The sequence below is a fragment of the Lycorma delicatula genome, chromosome 2 (genome assembly GCF_047948215.1).
Source record: "Lycorma delicatula isolate Av1 chromosome 2, ASM4794821v1, whole genome shotgun sequence".
NCBI classification, from domain to species: domain Eukaryota; kingdom Metazoa; phylum Arthropoda; class Insecta; order Hemiptera; family Fulgoridae; genus Lycorma; species Lycorma delicatula.
The window spans coordinates 73,905,440-73,927,656 of record NC_134456.1 but is presented as its reverse complement, the minus strand read 5'-3'; the positions used below and the strand labels follow the sequence as shown (position 1 = coordinate 73,927,656).

Genomic DNA, 22,217 nt, shown 5'->3' with positions numbered 1-22,217 from the left:
TTTTGTGCGGGAATAACCAAGAAGGAGGTTTGTTATCAGAAACAGAAAAAAATCAAATCTATAAAATTCAAAATCTATAAGCCATAAGACATAAAATTATGTGCAGTAACATATAGAGAAAATACAATAAGAAGTTGCATATAGAACTTAAGAACTAATGAAAAAATATGTCCATGTTATGTATAAAAATCCATCATTCAAGAAAATGAGAAAAGAAAAGAAAATATTCAAGATTCCAGCTACTGGCGGGTCTGGATGTGTGTGTATAGGCAAATGCAATTACTGCTACTGGCTTGCCAAGCCTGATGTAGTGCAATTTAATACAAATGTATTGGTAAACATGTGGACTGAAACAGCCTCAGGTGAACCACTTGTAAGACAAGGGATTAGTTGAAACCCAACAACCAAAGAACACCAGTATCCACAGTCTGACATTCAAATCCATATAAAAGCAACTATCCTTTGATTGATTTTACATTAAAGAGTTTTAACCACCAGACTAACATGGTGGATTATTTAAATAAAAAAAGTAATACTTTATATAAATAAATTTTATTCATACTATAAAGACAAACTTCAGTAATCTGAAAATTCATATAACCATAAAAATATTTTTGATTCTATGCATACACAATCAAGGAGAATTTTGACTGCCAGTTATCCAAGATAAGAACATAGTACATACCCAGTAAGAGTCTTTAAATAAATCTTTTCCTTATTTTTATGATGTTCAGTTTTTTACATGCCTTTTTTTATTCAAATAACTAGAAATATATAAATGTATTATTTGTGAATTTTTAATGAGATTGTATGATACCTTAGACCAGAAAATTTTAACAACGAAGGATTGTTTCTTTTGGATTATTTTAGACATTTTATTAGTTTAACAGATTAATCTAAGACATCTCTTATAAAACAGTAATATCAAGTTTATCTCAGCAGAATGATTCAATTTTGAATTTTTGCAAGTGCTATTAAAGTTATGCAAAATTGATTGTTAATGTGTGAAGTAGAAAAATATGTTCTTACTGATAGTAGAAATAAATTATGTAACATGTCATTTAGATGAAGCAATTCATGTCAGTTTATTAAATATTTTATTTAATTTTTTTATTAAATATTTCAGTTTAGAGTAACACCGGATGAATTTGCAGTAATAAAAGATCTTTACGCTAACCGAATGCAAACAACCTATCAAGTTAGCTACTGTAATAAGCAAAGTGAGTATGATTTTTTTTTTAATAACAGCAGTTAGTGTACAATGAACAGAGATCAAATAATAATAATTAAAAAATGTTACACCCTCAGTAGAAGTTACACGGAATTTGACATTTAAATTAGCTGATTTTTTTTAAAACACCACATTCTACTACTACAAGAAAGGTTTTTAGTACATGGGTATTTTATCTTTGAGTGTTTATGGGGCATTAATAACACTCAAAGATAAAATACCCATGTACTAGTAATAAATACCCCATATAGTACTGTAAAAAAAATATTTACTGTTACATGGTGAGTTTTTTGCCACCACATACTGAATTAATGGATTTTACAACATTTTTAACAAATGATATTTGATTTATTAAAGTAAGTTCTTGAAAATATATTTTGCATGTAATTCAAATTTTTAAATTTAAAATAATTTTACTTTATTCTTAAAATGAATACGTAGTGTAATGATCAGATAAACGGATGTTGATGAAATGGTGAGCAATTTAAAAAAAAGAAACTTTTGAGAAGTTAGAGAAGGTCGTAGCGTAATAGATAAAAAGACAAGGCTATTGATTATAAAAATAATTTTTTGTTAGTATTACAACAGAAGAGAGGGAGAATAAAAAAGCAATTTTTTTATATTTTATTACCTAGAAAATGTAATAATTTTTATTTATTTAAATTGTTTAATGACATGTTCTAATGAAAAAATATGAGCAACTATATTCTTACACCTCCAAAATCTCTCAAAGAAAAAAATATAATAATAGTTACAAAATAAAGGACTATTTTAATTAAAATTAAGTTATTGAATCATTCACATTTTGTCAATTAAGTCTAAAAAAAATTTATTCATTAATTATTGAAAAGATTTGTTCTAAGAATTTTAGTTATAAAATCATCATCATATTTCCAGGAACCTTACGTGGCTTTTATGAAATGAATAAGTTTATTAAAGTTTTCAAAAATAGAAAATACGATGAAATCCTTTACTCCTTTTCTTACCATCTACTAACATCACCAATCTGCTTATACAAGTGGTAATTTGAGTAATGTTAGCATAAGAACTAATTGAAAATAAGTATAATCAAGAGAGATCTAAATATATCTTCATAATTGAATGCATTTAAAGAAATAAATATTATTTATTATATAAAAATTAATGAAAGTTCTACAGCCATAACAAAATGATGACCACATCAAAACTATGAAAACATAAAACTGAGAAAACACAGAGATAAAATATTTTACTGGATTTAATCAGTCATATATTTTACTGGATTTAATCAAGTCATATTAAGTGAAATTCATACATAACTTCCACTAATTATGAAATCATCTCAAATGATTTCATAATTTAATTCATCAACTGAAAAAAATTATGATGAGAGTGGGGTTAGAAAATTATGAAGTAGCGTAACATATCTGAAAATATTCATCTCAGGTTTCTTATGATTACCCATTTCATAAATTTCTTGAGATTTTTATAAATAAAATTTTATAAATTCTTCTTTATTAAATTTCTTGAATTGGTAAAAAATAATATATGGCTAGAGATATAAAAAATAAGAAATGCATAAAATGCACCAAATACACCTTGAGTATCTAAGATTGTTTACATTTAGAAAAACACATCTACATACTTCATGAAATCTTATTGCTTTAACTTATCTTTTTAACACTGGGTTGCGAGGATTACTACTATAATCCATACATTTTGTTTTAGTCCCCATGAGCAGTTGGCAGTATGTATGATCTTGAGTGGTCATCTACCTTTCCGTCATTACCCACTGGATGTATCAGTGCAGTTTCAGCGTTCTTGCTTGACATAGTGTATGTATTATGTTTGTACGGCAGAAGTTGGGAGAGGCTGAAAGTGACAGTAAAAATATAATTGGTGTCGAACACCCAGATGAGGTTGAGGAAGATTTTGTTGAAGAAACAGTTCAGGATAGTGACATGAGAATAATGCTCATGAGGTAGCTCAGAATATAGAAATAAAAGAAACCTGATAGTTCTATATCAGTAGGCCAAAAAAAAAATTCGCTGGTATTCAGAACCCCAGGTGTCACCTTGTCACCTACATCAAAAACTCAATATTATGCCTGCTTTTGGTTTTTAGTAATACATTTTTTGTCATTATTAAAATTTGTGTTTCACTTTTTTACACAACACTTTATCAGAGTTAGTCTCTGATAAAGTTCATTTTAAAAAGGTCCTCATGGATTACAACACTACCACTGCAATGTTATGGTATTAATTGGTAAGGCCATGATCCAAATTTGTGTTTTACTTTTTTACACAACCCTAACTTGATAAAGTTCATTTTAAAAAGCTCCTCGTGGATTACAGCAGTACCACTGCAATATGGTATTAATTAGTAAGGCCATGATCCAAAAAACTGCCTGTCCAAAGTATAAACTTTGATTATCTGTAGGAAGTTGTTTATTTAATGTGGCTTTAACCACTCTTATTTTGGAGCAAGCATATTGTGTATAGAAGCCATTAATAGTCCTTGAAATAAGCCATTAAGTCCTTGAAATAACAGGTAATAAAGTACTATAATTCATTGCTTGCAGTATAGAAGCCATTAATTGTGTTACTCATTACTTATGGTCCTTTTATTTGTGGTCCTTGAAATAACATTGCTTGCATAAGTTTAATTCCCTTTAGCTTACTAAGATCTAGATGCACAACCAGAAAAAGCCGGTAATACAAAAACACTGAGTTATATGGGTGGGCTATACTAGTGTAAACTAATATAATAGAAAAATGTAGAAGTAGTATGTAAAGGCCAGTCTAATCAAAATAATATAATAGGAAATTAATATTCAAAAATTGTAAAAATTATACATTAGTAGACTTTATATTTTATATTCAATTGAAAAATTACTTATTCTTATAATGTAATTACTATGTTAATGGCAGAGGAAGAAGAGGTTGAAGATGATGATGCCGACACCAAAGTACAAGGAACTGATACAATGATGACACTGAGTTATATGGGTGGGCTATACTAGTATAAACTAATATAATAGAAAAATGTAGAAGTAGTATGTAAAGGCCTGTCTAATCAAAATAATAATAGGAAATTAATATTCAAAAACTGTAAAAATTATACATTAATAGACATATTTTATAGACTTATATTTTATATTCAATTGAAAAATGACTTATTCTTATAATGTAATTATGTTAATGGCAGAGGAAGAAGAAGTTGAAGAAGATGATGCCGACACCAAAGTACTAGGAACTGATACAATGATGACAGAAGCTAAAAAACTATATTCAAATAAAACTAAAAAATTACTGCCACCAGTACCAACATCAAGAAGAGGTAATTAATTATAATTGATTTGTTCAATTACTTTTTAAGAGTATTCTCTCCAGTGATGTCTAATGGCTGACAATTGTAAAGGTTAGGTTGAAACCTGCTTTCAGAGTTATTTAATGAATTAATTCTTTTAGAATGTAATGTATTATTACTATTAATGAATTGTATACTATTTAGTCTTAGTTTAATCTATAAACAATAAAAATGATTATGAAAAAATTTCTTGTTCTAACTTATTTTTGATTAAAATCAAAATATACATTTTGATGCTGTGTATGATTCATTAATTAAGCTGGTAAAACCTTTTACTTAACATTTTTAAACGTTTCAAATTGAAACCATAACAAAAAGTAAATTATGTTCAGTTAAAACATAAACACAGTTGTATTAAAGAGGTTACTAGAAAGTAGATCCCATCTTCTCTCTCTTTCTAAGTTGTTTCTCTCATACTTAGTTGTTCTTCACATCTGAGGGGCTGTTTAAGGGAAAGTAAAAGAGCATTCAAATACATATATATACATTTTTTTGTCTTCAGTCATTTGACTGGTTTGATGCAGCTCTCCAAGATAGATTCCCTGTCTAAGAACCAGTTGTTTCATTTCAGTATAGCCCCTACATTCCTAACAATTTGTTTTACATATCCCAAACATTGCCTTCCTGCCCAATTATTCCCCGCTACCTGTCCTTCCAATATCAAAGCGAGATCAAAGCGAGTATTCCAGGATACCTTGATGTGGCCTATAAGTCTGTCTCTTCTTTAGCTACATTTTTCCAAATGCTTCTTTTTTCATCAATTTGCCGCAACCACCTCTTCATTTGTCACTTTATCCACCCTTCTGATTTTCAACATTCTCTTATAGCACCATGTTTCAAAAGCTTCTAATTTTTTCTTCTCAGGTACTCCCATCATCCACGTTTCACTTGCTCAAAGCTATGCTCAAAGCACACACTTTCAAAAATGCTTTCCTGATGTTTAAATTAATTTTTGATGTAAGAAAATTATATTTCTGACAAAAGCTCATTTTTCCTGTGCTCGTTTCACTCCTGCTTCATCCATCTTTAGTAATTCTACTTCCCAGATAACAAAATTCTTCTACCTCCACAGTTTTTTCTTATCCTATTTTTGTACTTATTGGTCCATCTACTTTCTTACATTTCATTACTTTTGTTTTCTTCTTGTTTATTTTCATGTGATAGTTCTTGAGTAGGATTTCATCCATGCCATTCATTGTTTCTTCTAAATCTTTTTAATCTTGGCTAGAATTACTATATCATCAACAAATTGTAGCATCTTTATCTTTTCACCTTGTACTGTTACTCCGAATCTAAACTGTTCTTTAACATCATTAACTGCTAGTTCTATGTAAATATTAAAAAGTAATGTGGGTAAGAAACATCCTTTTGACTCCCATTTTCATTACTGCTTCTTTCTTATGCTCTTTGATTATTACTGTTTTGCAATTTTTTAAGTGCTTAACATTTTATACCAGTCTACATTTAAAATATCTTTTCTAAGTTTATAAATGCCATGTATGTTGGTTTTTTTTAATCCTCCTTCTTTTTGAAATACTCTACTCTCTTCCCTGTTTTCTTGTTCATTACAAAACTTACTCCTACCTGCCCTTTATTTGATGCTGAGTTAAGTATTCTAAAATCACCTGACCAAAAGTCGTTTTCCTCTTCCCACCGTTCCTTGCTAATTCCTACTAGATCTACATTTAACCTATCCATTCCCCTCTTTAAATTTTCTAACCTACCAACTTTTTTTAGGCTTCTAACATTCCATGCTCCAACTCATAGAATGTTATTTTTTTATTTTTTGGTAACCCCTTCCTTAGCAGTCCCCACCCAGATATCTGAATGGAGGACTAGTTTACCTGTGGAATATTTTACAGAGGAAGGTGTATCCAGCTTTCTTACATGAAAATGCAGAGAGCTACATTTTCTTGGGAAAAAAGAACAGCTGTAGTTTTCCATTGCTTTCAGTTGCACAGTACTCAGTAGATTGAGTGATGTTGATATGCCCATTTTGCTGGAATCATTCCTTAGTCTGGCTTGCATCAGATACCATTCTGATATGGCTGCACCTTCGGTCCAGCTACTCTGTATCACTGAGCACTCAAGCCCTCTCACTTTGGCAAGGTTTCATGAATCACAGAGCGGGACATAAATTTAATTGATGAAAAATTTCTTCATGCCAGCAAATTTACTGTAGTGGATTAATAAGGCCAATTCATTAGTAAACAAAATAATCTTCCAGTCAGAACATTAGTACACATATTTTTGTTTGTTTGTTGAAATGATTAAATATCAAATAGTTCATTTTAAAATTAATTTTTTTTTCAAAGGCCTTGTGCCAATTAACATTATCACCTGTTTCCTTAGTAATATTTATGAAAAAAGCATCAGTTTTTAAAAGTGTACACAATTATTTAATGTTATTTGTGTTCATTTTATGTTCTTTTAACAAAATATTTTATGTTACGTGCACTATATAAAATTTCCATGTTTGCAGTAATGTATTTTGCTGTTTCTATTAGGTGATTAGCAAAATTTTATTTAGTTCCATATGGTGCCAGTATGTGTAGTTCCCTCTAAGCTGTGCAGGTGCACGCACATGAATGATTTTAGATGTATTGTAATAAATTGTACCGAGAAATTTAATTCTCAGGCATTTATAATCAGCTATTATAAATATGCAAGGTATATTCAAGGGCATGTTTAGCTGAGACTACAAAGTAAAATACAATGTGACTTTCTTACGGATGACTTTTTTATCTTCTTAGAGAAGATTTAGGATTAGATGATGCATGGAAAAATGTATCTATTATACAGGATATAGAAAATTTGGTTAGAACTGTGTACACAATATTTCATTGAACCAGCATCAAAAAGAAAAATTTTGAAGAATTAGCTCAAGTGTCAGAGCATGATGTTATATCATCATTTAAATCATTAAATGAGGTTAGATGGTTATCCAGGTATTTCACAATTAGTGTCAGTAAAAAATTACAATACAATTCATTAATTGAGTATTTATACAATACTCAACTGACTGTTAATCAGTATTGTAAATATTGTGAAAAATTCTGACTAATTCACAATATCAGATAGCAATATTTGCTCTGAAAGATGTATTGGATGAGCTTACTTTCTTGTACATATATCTACAAAAAAGTGATTTAACAATTATTGATGCTCATCAGTAAGTAAAGATTAAAATTAACAGACTAAAACCAGGTATTTGGGACAAGAAATCTTTTAGAGTGACACTGCAAGACAAATATTATCAGAATGTCAAGATTATATTGAACGATTATATTATTTTCATTTGACAGAAAATTATTATGCAATTTATTTGTATGTTTGCACTTAGAGAGCAGATTTCCAGATGTAGACTTTCACGATTGGCAAGCATATGATAATGAAATTATTCTAAATTACGTAACAATTTTGATTTCAGAAAACAACTTTACAAAAAATATTCAGAATTTATGGCAAAAAAAAAAGTTAATTTAGATAAAACATATATTCAGAATTGAAATTTACAATTCTAGAGAAATCTAAAATAGGATTGTTCAGTATTTTATCGATACATTAACCTTTGTCCAAACTAAGCCTGAATTTTCTGACTTTTCCTTTCTATATAACATTATGGGAACTTTTCAAGCAACCAGGGCATACTGTGAATGTGGATTATCTGTTATAAATTCAATAAAAACAAAATACCGAACCAGACTTGAAAATGACAACTTGGGTGTCCATATGAGAATTAAATTACATTTAGCCAATGGTCAAGAAGTAAATACAAATTAAGTTTACAAAGAATGAATTTCTATGAAAGACAACAAAAGGTTTAAAAAGCTAAGAAAAAATATTAATCTAAAATAAAATAAGTTACCTAATTGTTTTCATTTAAATTATTATACACATTCATAACAATTGTTTTTTGTAATAACAAAAAAATTGATACGTATGTGTATAATAACAAAAAAATTTTGGACAAATTGATTTTTGAATAATTTTTTTTTGATCACAATTGATTTTTGAGTGCCCAACTCTGAAAAAAAGTTAAAGAGAACTTTGCCAATATGTGTTTCTCATGTGAGTGGAATATGTGTCCTGTCTGATGTAATACTTAGCAAAATCACCACTTTAATTTTATCCTCCTGGGTTGCTATGTTTGTCAGAATATGTTTTGTCAGTTTTATATATGATCTTTATTATGTTTTATTGGATTTTAAGAAAGAAACAATAACATTTTCTTTTATGATATTGTTGAAGATTTAATTGATGTATATTAATGTTTTACATTAATATACGTCAATAATTTTTCTGTCACAAGGTATGATCTTGATTTTATTCTATTCATTAAATTTTTAAGTAGACATTAATGAGGATTTCCTAATTTTAGGCTCTTCAGTAACAACGAGCTTTTTACTCTCTTAAATAAAATGGATTATTGGTAGTGTAAATAATCCTTAAATTCAGCAACTTTAAAATGAATTTTAAGAAAAAGACAGATTGATATTTAATTTTCATGACCTCATCCCTTCATCAGTGTTTTGAGTATGGGCCCCACTCTTAGATTGGTAGAAGAAATCATTTTTTATGATTAAGTAGCTAAGGAAAAATTTAAAAAAATATTTTTAAAACAGTTTTGCATGATTTACACTGTGAAGACTGAAAATATTTATCTTAATTTTTTACAAGAATTCCCAGAAATTATATAATTGGTATGTTAAAATGGATTACTGATTGAAAATAGAATTTAAACAGGTCACAGTATAAACTATATTAACTAAATTAATGTCAGATTGGCCAGATAAAGATATGTAGCAGGCTGGTAATACTTTTTTTCATTTTCAATGAAAAATCATTTTAAAGTTTTATAGTAGATGGTTATTTACTAATAAGTAAATGAGCACTTACAATTTATGATAATAAATCTAGCATTTAAGAAAATAGAAAGAAAATCTTTATGAATTATTTTAAGAAAGAATTTCAGATATTGTAAATAAATTACAACTAATAAAACTAAAACTAATCTGTCAGTGTTTGAAACTTTTTTTTTGTATGGATGCAAACAATATTGTGGTTGATTATGTAAGGTAGCAACAGAACTTGTCCAGTCTACTCTGTGATATTACACTTACAAAACTAATTTTCATACAAGCAGCATGGTTTCTTTCTTATAATTACTTCAGATTAATATTAAATCAGTAATTTCACAGTTTTAGATCAATACCAATTACGGAAAATATAAATTTTGTTACTAGTCATTTTAAGTTATTTGTTATTTTATAAAATTGTATTAATTAATCCTGTACATGGAAATGTGTACTTAAGTATTGATGATGAACCACAACTCCTTCAGAAATTAAGCATTGCCTGTAAATAAAGATAATATATGTGTTCTAATGTGGTAACTGTGGTAACATACTCGTATGAATTACAGTAGTAAATATTTCTTACTTTTATAAAGGTTTTTAATTTCTACAACAAATTCCTCCTTTTGTCCTACTGTATTTATAATCTCTACTTCTTGTTTTGCACTTATATGTTTTATATTGTACAATAAATTCCTACAAAGTTGAGCATTTGAAAACAAAAATATAAACAAAAAAGAAATCTACAGGTTTGAAGAATGTGCAAAGAAAAAAACAGAACTGAACACCTGGTCATTAAAACAAACAAACAAACCCAATCTAAGGGGATGAGGATGTACTGGGAAGAGAGAAAAACAAAATTGAAAAAGAAATAAACCGATACTTTGCATGGTCCACAGCAAGGCCATTAAAAAGAAAAAAAAATAAATAAATAAAGAAAAAAAAAATTATCATAACATACACTGTTTTTTAGCCCAGATGATATAAATAAGTGTGTGTTTAACTTGTAAATTTATTGAGATATTCTTAGCTTTGTAACTCAAGAATGGACTAACTAGTTCGGGAGTTTTTTTTTTAAAGTAGCTAGCTGAGATAGTGGCAAATATGTTGGTCACTTATTAGATAGTTTTAGATTCAATCGAAAGGAGAGGTTGGATAAAAATATTATTATTATATATATATATAGGTACTGATAGATATGTCAGACCTATGTATAAATCAGTAATATGAATGAATAATACTGATGTGATTTAATCTGATAAGATTAAATCACGTCAGTATTATTAAACAGGTATTTCGTATAGGTAGTACTTTTATAAGATTATAACCAGATAGAAAAAAAAATTGAAATAGATTCTACTTATGCATGTTTCTGGTGGAAAGCATAAACCTATGATGTTTCTCAGGCTGCTGGAAAAAAATTAAATTATTTATTTATTTCTATTCAGATAAATGATTCTTTATATTTGTTCACTGTTGTGATATTTAAATAATAGGGATAAATTTTTGATAAAAGTATAAAAAATATTTTGATGACTTCGGTCCAGAATTCATATTCTCATGCAGCTAGTTAATAATGCAGTAAGGGATGAAGACAGATTTAAAATGATGATCTCTAAAAAAAGCTAATACATAAAAAGTTTTATAGTTCAAAATTACTCTCCATCAGGTTAATGGAAAATTTCTATTTTTTTTTCAATTAGATATTTATGTATGTTACTCAATTTCTGTTACAAAATAGTCTTAATGTTGTTATTTAAGAGAACAAACAGTACTTCTTATATATTTTTTGTTACAGTTTTGGGATACTGCCGACCTGCAAACTATTACACAGAATTATCAGAATATCAGGGTACTTATTCCTACTTGGGTTATAATATTTTGAAACAGTACGAAAAGAAAGGAAAATCAAGGCTTGCACCTAGATATAATTGTAAACCAATAAATCGTTTCTTAATATGATGAGATGAATTCTATAAGATAAATTTTTGTGTATTTCAATAATATATGCTCGTACATAAATATTTTGGAGAATACAAATAAAGACAACATTCTGAATAAGAAATGAATACTAATAATTTGTGGATGTAATAATATGGCCACATGTACAGGTAATGTCTTATATTGCACACAGTTTAGTATTGAAGCTGACAAAAGAATAAATATTCACATATACATCTTGATCAGAAAGGAATGTTGAATAAAACTTCAAAAAATGTTCTCATACTCAAGAAAAAAACACTTTTAAGAGAAAATAAAATTAAAGCTCTATCAAATTTAAAAAAAGCTGTGTTCAAAACAACCCTCAAAACTTCAATTATCAATTCCTTTAATACTGTAAATAGAATTTAATTATTTCTTTGTTAGACATTATCATTAATTATCAAATAATTCCATTAATTTAAAGAAATTAACCCCCTTTAGATCAAGTGATATAGATAGTATCTGATAACAAACCCACTGGGTTAGTATAATGGATAATGGTTACTCCATTGTAAAATCAGCTGATTTTACAATGACGAGACTTCTAAGGTTTGAGTCCTTGTAAAGGCAGTTGCTTTTATATGGATTTAATGTTAGACTGTGGATGCTGGTGTTCTCTGCTGGTAGGGTTTCAGTTAATCATATATCTTAGGAGTGGTCGACCTGAGTCTGTTACAGACTAAATATTTACCGGTACATTTACACTCACATTACACTTAAATCTGCAGCTTCATCAGGCCTGGAAAACTGGTAGCGGTGATTGTATTTTCCTATACACATACACATATACACATACACATACACATACACATACACATACACATACACATACACATACACACACACACACACACCCAGACCCAGCAGTAGCTGGAAAAACTGGTTGGAGAAAATAAACTATATGATAAATAATAGGTACTGGCTTGATTTCTAGTACACATTTAATATTTTTCAAAACCTATTATCTTAGCTAAAATTTTTCATAAGTTATTCAAAATTATGATGAATTTTGAAATATACAAATACATGTATATGATATGCACATAAACATAAGACTATTATAGACAACCAAATGTCATTATATAATTATTACTGATGTAACTCTATTCTCTGAAGTAATAAGCATCCTAAGTGAGGCTTAGTAGGTAACTTCCTAGAAGTTCCCAAGGAAGGTAAGTTTTGCATTGCCTTCCTTAATGAGCTAAATATACTGTTATATATTAGCATGCCAAACTTACCTATAAGCATCTGATAGACAGCCCTGTAAGTGATACCTTTACTCTATTCATCGCAGGGACTGACTACACAGAAAAAACATTACTTTCAGAGAAAGTAACTCTGACTGATACTGGTAGTTCTTTGGATAATTAACATAAATTACAGCCTTAGAAAGACTGGGATTGGAGAGATAATAAAAAAAGCAACAAGTAATATTATCCATTGCTTTACACCTTTCTGTTGAGAAAGGGGTACTTGATAACTGAAATAAATTAATAAATAAATGAAACAATATGCTAACCTATGCAGTGGAGTGATATCACCTTATTATTCATAAATATCCAAAATTTTGGGTTGAAATCCCAGATGTGGAGAGTATTTTTTACACACTTTAAATTTAACATTCATACCAGTGTCTTCATGTTTCTTCTGGTGAATATATAAAAAGGGTCAGAAGTCAATAGGATTATTTATCTAACATTTTTGTTTTGTATTAAATATTTAATATTAAACTAATGAACTAATGTTTACATTATGAAATATCTTTGTGCAATGGGTTAGGTAATAAAGTTGTTTTTCAGATGAATCAGGAAACGGCACAGATTTAGCAGTTCACCCATGCTGAATTTTGAGACCAGAAGAGTTGTATTTTAATGTTAATAGATCTTCCTTATATCACTTGGCTTCCCATAAATTTGTCTTTAATTATTAACACTTCCTGGCTTGGTGACCAGTGATGCAACCATACATTTATGGATACAATGTGCAGCAAGGGAGCATCTGTGTGAATGAGGGATATAGACTTTTTATACTATTTGAAAAAGGAATGTAGCTGTTTGTGTGGCATAATTTAATAAAACAGCATAGGATGTGGAGAGAATTCAAAACAATAATGAAAGAATCAAATAATGAATTTAAAAAAAAAAATAGTTTAATTGAATAAAGAAAAACTGAAAAAACATTTCCTAAGAAACAAAATATATAATTATTTTGGTTTGCCAATCTCCATAATGGCATGCAGCATCTCAGCCTTTCATCCAGAAGGTGATGGGATTTAATATATTTCATACACTTCAAAATTTCTTATCCAGACTTCCACGTTCAAGCTTGGAGATTATGAGGGTTAGCATGAACATAAGTTTATAACATTATTAAGTTTATAACTTAATAATGGGCAAAACTAGTTAAATTTTAATGGAAAAAATCCTAAATACTGACCCCAGCCACTATTCTATTGATGAATTCCAATTAAAAAGATATCCTGCTCTAACTATTCATGGAATAACAAGCTAATTATTCTCGTTCAAATAAGGGATGTAGTTGCATATGGTACTAAATCTACTAAGATACTAGATATTTGAAGAATTTTAGAATATACAAAACAATCAACAAAGAATCATTTAAAATTAAAATATAAATATATTCAAATTTCAATATCAGCATGATAATCAAAATTTGAAAAAAAATCTCAAAACTTTCCCCAAAACTTTAAACTAATGATGAAAGATATGATGTAATGAAAACTGTTCCCATAATCTTTATTTAATTTATGTAGTTTCATAATATCCATCACAAAAATTAGTATAAATTAAAAAAAAAAAAATAATAAAAAAATTATCCTTTTTAATTATTTAAAAAAGTAATATATGTTAGTTTTTAGACAAAATTATTTACTTTATTTAATTAGGAAATAATGTGGGAGAGGAAAAAATTATTAATAAATATATAGAGAGTCCTGTTTATTAAGCATATAAAGAATAAGAAAACCATAAGTTACTCAGGAATTCATAACTAAGGAAATGACTATATATGCTATATATTTACAAATTAAACACACACACACACAACAAAAATAAGAAGTAAAATGAAAGACATTGGACTATTAACTGCTATACTGCTTAAAATCTCAGGAATTTACATCCTGAAAACAAAAAAAACATAAGGTAAAAAAAGTTATACTTTTCTTAACTAGTAAATACAGTATATAGGAATGACACAATTAACAATTTTAATATTACTTTTAAAAATTCCATTGAATGTTTCTAATGAATTTTATAAAATAGTCTTCTTCTTTCTTTCACAGTTAAGGTCTTAGACTTCTTCAATTCATTTTTATTATTTTTATAAAATAATAAATAATATATTCTATAAAATACTTAAGATAGGTCTAATTTATTGGTCTGAAATAATTTTCAATTAGATGCACAACTACGTTTCAGAAATAATAATAATAATAAATTTAATACATTATTAATGAATAATAAAAATTTCACTTTATATATTTTAAGTTTTGGTATGAATTTGGAAAAGTATGGATTAGAAAGAAATAATTAGTTTCTGTAGGTTGAATTCAACTTCAGAGGTGAAATTAGTACTATAATCACTGTCAATTTTATCAAAATAAACAATAAAAAAATCAACACTATCATCGGTTGCAGAACTTTGCTAACAGATTATCTTTCACCCTATGACTTTAACAGAATCACATTTATTATTAATTCATATATTTCATTTCAAGTCCTGCTTGAGGAAATTTCTTTTAGTTTTAAAATAATAATTCTAATAAATCTTTACCTACAGCTCTGTTATTTCTTTTAGATTTAAATTGGAGTGGTAAATTGATCTAATGAGTGCTACAATGCATGATTATGTATTTCAGCCGTAAGAATTGCAGAATTACAAAAGATTTATTTTCTGTTTCTTCACACAAATTTATAATCATAAAAAATTCATGCAACTTGTCTATTTAAATTTCTTTATTTTTTTAACACTTTATTGCTTTTTCAATGATCTGCTAAACTATTACATAAATATATACTAAAATTACAAACTAATTAGCACATAATGTTATAAACATTATTTCTAACTGAACAGTTACAGTAAATGAAACATAGTAAAAAAAAAAAAAAATCAACAAACATTCTCCAGCTGGAATCTATAATAATTTATAAATGTAAATGTTCAAAAAAGGTTTTGATATATGATAGCGTAAGCACATTAGGAAAATGAAAGCATTCTTTTAATGACCTAAGTGATAAAGAGATTGTATAATTTTTTAATAAATATAATTTCTATTTATTTTTATGAAATTAATGATTTAGTTATTGTTGTTAAGTAAAATATAGAAGTTTACTAATAATTGTGTTGGGTAATTTATAGATAAAACATAGAAATAAATAAATCATGTAAGAATATATTAAGAAAGTCATTGTAGGCTTCTATAAATTTTGGATGTTAGTGCAACGCATATTATAACAGATAATGTTTAGTGCTAAGTAATGAATGAGTCACATATCTTTAGAAGGAGGTATCTACCACCGTAGCTATTTCACCCAAACAATTTCTATCTCTCTCTACTTCACGCATTCTAGGAATAATTCATCTGTACAAACATATAAATGTACAAAGTAATTTTAGGAAATGTATACATATATTAAGCAGTTTACCTTGCTAATATGATATTTTTTCTCTGACTGAACTGTTTATTATTCCTGAGAAATGTAATAAACTCACGTTTAAAAAGTAGCAACACTAACCAGAATTATGAATATAAAAGGTAATATAAAAGGTAATATAATAGTTTGTTTTTGTTTACTTTTTAATCATAGTTTTTTACAATAATAATATTGACAACAACACAATGTTGGTAGCAATTATAATGGTATTTGAAATTATACAAAATATTTGAAACTGAGATTTATGGTTAAAACAAAACATTAGCAGAAGATATTAAATCCTAATTACTGTTCAGTAGAGAATCTATGACTGGATAATGATTAGTGATTATTGTGCAGGATCAGCTAGTTTACTGCTTAGCTAGACATTATTTATCCCTGTGTTAACGTAAAGTCTAACTGGTAGTAAACTGAATAATTAAAAAATAGTTCTATGATTTCAAAAAATGAAATTGCTAATTATATGTTTCATCATCAGAACAATTACAGTTGGAATTATTTTTAATGAAAATGTTTTTATAAAACTTAGAAATCCCCATTAGGATATTTTAGAATAGTAAATTTCAAAGTTTTATATTTTATTCATTTAATGTAATAAGCCATGTTGTTTTTCAAATTTAATAAGTTTGTAACTTTTATTGAATTCAAAGACATATGTTTAATCTATGGCTTTTATATGTTATGAATCCAGTTTCTACGTTACAGTTAATATTCTTGTGTCTCTCCTGTTTTAATAAGATTATTAGGGAAGCTGATTGTACATGTCAGTATGTACAGAGTGTCTCATGAAGAAATAGACAATTTCTGAACAATTTCTACAATTGGAACTAAAAAAGTTCACATAAACTTAGATTCACAAACGCTAGTCATGGGTTAAAAAACGCTACTGGGAAGTAGGTTATAAAAAAAATTTTATAACTGATGATTTTATATGGTTTTTGTCCTGAAAAATTGAATAAAACGAGTCCAAAAACTGTATCACTAGTAATTTTTGAAAAACTTATTGTAAAATACAAAATATAGGTTTGGAATATAATAACTTCATTAAATTACCAATAACTAAATAAAATTTTTAACAAAATTTGTTGTGGATTCTGAGAAAATGTATGTAAGTATCGTCAGCTGAACAAGAAAAAAGAAATTTGACTTTCATTAAAAATAAAAAACTGAAATATGAGGGAAAATAATGCATTATAATTTTAAACCCTAACAAGAATCATTTCAGTATTGGAAAATACCTAGAACAAAATCAATTTTTAAAAATTTTTATTTATTATTCTCTACATATTTAAGGGCTCATTTTATCTATATTTAGTTTTCATCAGTCATATTATTTTTAACAAGTTAAAGGTTTTTATAAATAACATGTTTTTCCAATATATATATTTAGATCTTTACTAAGTTAAAAGATAAGTAATTACAACGTAATTATAAGTAAGTTATTAGAAAGTTATTAAAAGGTAAATTACCACCTAAGGTGTAATTACCTATCATTAACTACCTACCTTAATGATTATATCAACTTCTCAACAAATATGACAATACCAGTTAAATATAATCAAGAACTGGTGATAATAAATCTACTATCTTCCTTCGGTACGTGTTTTTTTTTCAAATAGCTGGATAAAAGACAAATCATAGTAATACTACAAAATTATTAAAAAATGGCAAGTTGAATTACTTTAAAATATATTTGGAAATAGTACTTCGTAATGGCATTCAAAGCCAATGACCACCACATTCTTGGTAGCACTGTTATTATCAGTGTCTATCTCAAAAAAATAGGAAACTTCATATGCGATCAAACAATAAATTCAAGTATATGTCTGTAAATTTTGTGCTGTTAAGCTTTTGAGAACCTCTTTCTGATTTTTATCTGCTATGTTAATTTTTGCAAGTTACAGTTAATGTTTTTATACATATGCCTTGATTCTATGAGGTGATTTACAAAACTTTTTCTGTTGTATATAGAACAATTGTTTTCCTAGTGCAAGTGTCTAGTCTGTCTTAACATGAATTTATGTGTATTTAAACGTACCATAAACCAAATATGATGTGTGCATTACAAAAGATAAGTATGTAAAAGATTAAACAATTTGTATGGCCACCATTTTGAAATTTGTGAACATATTTACACTATATGTCCCAAATATTATGTTTTCTCAATCTGATCATTAGGAATAAATTAAAAAAAAAAAATAAATAAATAAAGTGGTTGATAGAAGAAAAGTGGAGGAAAAGCCATTTTTCTTCATAAAACAATTTTTTTGTTGTTGATATATAGGATCAAACCAGGTACACTTTTGTTACACTCTACAAACCGTGCGTATATTGTTGTAGATAATGTATTCTTGACAATATACCAGTAATCATATTTCATAATTTCATTAAACTTTTAATAAATATACAGTCTAATACCACATATGTATTTCACATATATTCAACATTGATACAAGGAATAAATATAGGCATACAACAGAATAAATTATTTCAATTATTATAAATTATTTCAGAACAAATTATTTCAATAAAACAGGATGTATAAAGAAAATCATTAACCAATACTTGCAAATTTTACGAATAGTATATGACGACTATGATTTCAACAATTGAACAATATGAAATTTGTAATCACATAAAATTTGACAAAAACACATATTAAATATAAAACACATTAAATATTAAACAGACAACCATGTACAAAATTTAACTGCACATGAAAGAATTTTCCTATTTTTTCCCCATAAGGCATTAAAAAGTCTGTGCAATAAATACCAACTCTCCTGAATAAGGCCCTTAACTACTTTTATATAAGTTTAAAGTTAGTTATTTTTAACTTTTATAATTTTGAAGACTTTTTGTTCAGTTTTCATAACATTGTTGGATTTTAGTAGTTTAATGTTTGAATAAACTATCTTAATGGTTATATCAAATACAACTCCAACTTAATGTTGCATCCAACTTCATTGTTACTGGATTTATGTACTGTAATACATTAAAAAAAAAATGTGCAAAAAATCCATATGAAGGTAAACTTACAAAGATGAAAAAGACACTCAAAGAATAGAAAATGAAAGTAATTAGTGATAATTTAAATCTCATTTATTTGGTACAATTTGTTTCCCAATGTAGTAATTCAAAAATACTAACTGTAAAACCCTTCAGTACAATCAAATTTGAAAACACTACCTTTGGATAACATTTTCACCACCTGTATAAAACAGATTATGTAAAGAGTGAAATCAATGTTTTATTCAACTAATTTTGAATAAAATCATGTACTTCTAAAAACCCATATTTATATTAACTAAGTATAGATCTCCTTGGTGGAGTGATAGCGTCTCAAATTCCAGTCTGGGATGGCATTTTTCATATGATACAAAATTTCCATTTCAATTCCCATGCACAAGCTTTAAGCTTATTTGTGGAATAAAAAGAAAAATGGTTTCAATTCCTACCTAACTCTTAGAAAAATAAATAAGTTGAGTATACATGTACATACTGAGGCAAGGGTGTATCAAAATATTTTCCTGGGACTTTGATAATGTATTCTACTCATGAAAATAATGAATAAGATTTTTACAATATTCAACTTATCTTACACAATTTTGATCAGAATTGAATTCTCTACAAGTTTTGTTTAATAAGTTTTACGTGTTTATTACCCAATTAACAGAGTTAACATAAAAAACACAGTTTTTAATCCAATTTATTGGTCTTTACCCCAGATCTGCCAGTAACTACTCATATGCAATTCTGGGATCTATTTTATTCGATTTTTCACATAAATAACCATAAGAAATCCTTAATTCTGTTACTTAACATTCTAAAAATTTTAGTACAACCCCATTTCACCAGGGTTGCTGAAATACAACCAAAATCTTTCACTAGCCGTAACTCGCAAAGAAAGCATTTTAGTGCATACAAGGTGTGGCTATTAAATAATGAGATAATACAGTAAAATATTTTATTTTAAATTTATACATATTTCGTTATTATCCCCTTCAATATACACCCATCCTCTATCCCTACAACTTTCCATTGTTCAAAACAGTGCTGGAAGTCTTCTTCTGTGATTTCTTTCATGGCCCGTGCTGCTTTTTCTTTCACAGCTTCAATGGTGTGAAATCTTGTTCCTTTTAATGCAGATTTGACATTTGGGAACAGATAAAAGTCACGTGAAGCTAGGTCAGGCGAATAAGGCGCATGGTCTAACATTTAGTGGGATATTATACTTGGCTAGAAACAACTTGGCAGACAATACAGTGTGAGCCGGTGCGTTGTCTTGATGAAGAACCCGTGATGTATTCTTCCACAATTCGGGTCGTTTTTTTCTTATTTTTTAACGTTATTTTTTACCTTGAATAAAGCCAAGAATAGTTAACCGATGGTCAGATCGGATCAGATTACCAATTTTTTCAATATTTTTATCTGTTTTTGATGTGGAAGGGCGACCCAGGCGTACATCACCTTCAACCTTCTCGGCCATCTTGGAAACGCTTAGTTCATTCAAAAACTCGTGGATGTGATAAAAATTCATTGCCACATACTTTTTTTTTTTTTAATAAAAGATAAGTTTCAGTAGCAGTTTTTCCAAGTTTCATATGAAATTTTGACAACAATTCTTTGCTCTAATAAAACACTTATCATTTTTTTGGCAAAACAAAAAAACCCAGATATTATCCAAACAAAGGCCACGGCCAAACTAATATGCCTACAGAAACTGGAGTGGCAATAATTGAGAAAAGGCTTCATGCTTTACAGCTGTCAATCGTACAGATTTGGCGCATGCACATTTCTAGTGTAGCAGTATTCCGTCTCGTTATTTAATAGCCACCCTCGAATCTTTATATGAATGTTTTACATTATTCTCACAATTAGAATAGATTATGAAAGTTCTGGTAAAACTTTGTGATACACTTTGTTTATAATAGTGAAACAGGTTCCAAAAGAAAAACTGATACTGATAAGATTTGTTTATGATAAAAATAAGTAAATATGTATCTCAGAGACTTCATTGTAGTAATACAGCTTAACTTTTTATATTATGAAGTTTTGTTATGTACCAAATCTACATACAACAAAAATCTTGAAACTTAACAATAATGCTTTAATAAATTCTCTTTCCCATCATAGTTAAATTTTTGAAACAAAAAGTTTTATTTCACACTTACAAAATAGTAAGATGGAATATACAAATATTGTATCATCATGTAAATAAAGAAAAATATCATTCATAATATTTGCATTTTTGTTTTATATAAGTATTATGAATGATAGTATAACTAATACTGCAAGTGAAATAAGTTAATTCAATTTAAATGAATGTTTCCAAAATATTATTTAAAATAAGTAAAAACAGCTTTTGAAAATAAATGTTTAAAAATAACATGATATGAGCAAAATCATTCACTTCTAATCATTGGCTAACTGAGATTTATTTACTGCTATTTCAGTTTTCTGTTGATATATATATATAAAAATCATTCATCCCCCCCCATACACACACACGCACACACGCACACACACACACACACACACACACACACACACACACACACGCACACACACACACACACACACACACACACACACACACACACACACACACACACACACACACACACACACACACACACACACACACACACACACACACACAAAGAAGCAAGATGGGATAAAACAGAAAATCAAAAAATAGATAACCCATTATTAAAACTAAGGTTACAATAAATTTAATTTCCTATAAATATTTTTCTATTGTTGAAATAGTTACTATAATAATCTGACCTAGTTCTAAAAACAATTAACAATGATAAATGACTAAATTGTGAGACAAAAGTTAACTGAATTTACAATTTCATTTCCTTGTGATCAATTGGCTATTGGATATAGTAAACACATGTTTGGCATCAACCTTAGCCAGTGATTATCAAGAAGCTTACATATATATATATATATATATACAAAATACTTTTCATTGGTACTATTATTATTACTATTACATAGTATATAGCATATACTCCCATTTAAATATAACCTACTGTCACATGGATGAACTTGCTTAATTTATAAATCTAAAATTTATATTTTAAAAAGATTCTGATTCTGTATGCTAATATTATG

The 22,217-nt window shown here is 27.8% G+C and overlaps 1 protein-coding gene across 1 annotated transcript; it reads left to right on the top strand.

Moving 5' to 3' along the window:
- The first annotated feature begins 4,133 nt into the window (after positions 1-4,133).
- Positions 4,134-11,397, top strand: LOC142319892 (uncharacterized). Its single transcript, XM_075357564.1, has 3 exons — positions 4,134-4,218; positions 4,418-4,549; positions 11,234-11,397. Exons 1-3 carry the CDS (start codon positions 4,134-4,136, stop codon positions 11,395-11,397), a joined length of 381 nt encoding a protein of 126 aa, XP_075213679.1.
- The last annotated feature ends 10,820 nt before the right edge of the window (positions 11,398-22,217 follow it).

Excerpts from the sequence above, each read along its gene's own strand:
- LOC142319892 (XM_075357564.1), top strand. The coding sequence starts at position 4,134 with ATGGCAGAGGAAGAAGAGGTTGAAGATGATGATGCCGACACCAAAGTA. Across the intron at positions 4,219-4,417 it reads GATGACACTGAGTTATATGG|AGGAAGAAGAAGTTGAAGAA; the intron begins GTGGGCTATACT and ends TGTTAATGGCAG. Across the intron at positions 4,550-11,233 it reads AGTACCAACATCAAGAAGAG|TTTTGGGATACTGCCGACCT; the intron begins GTAATTAATTAT and ends TTTTTGTTACAG.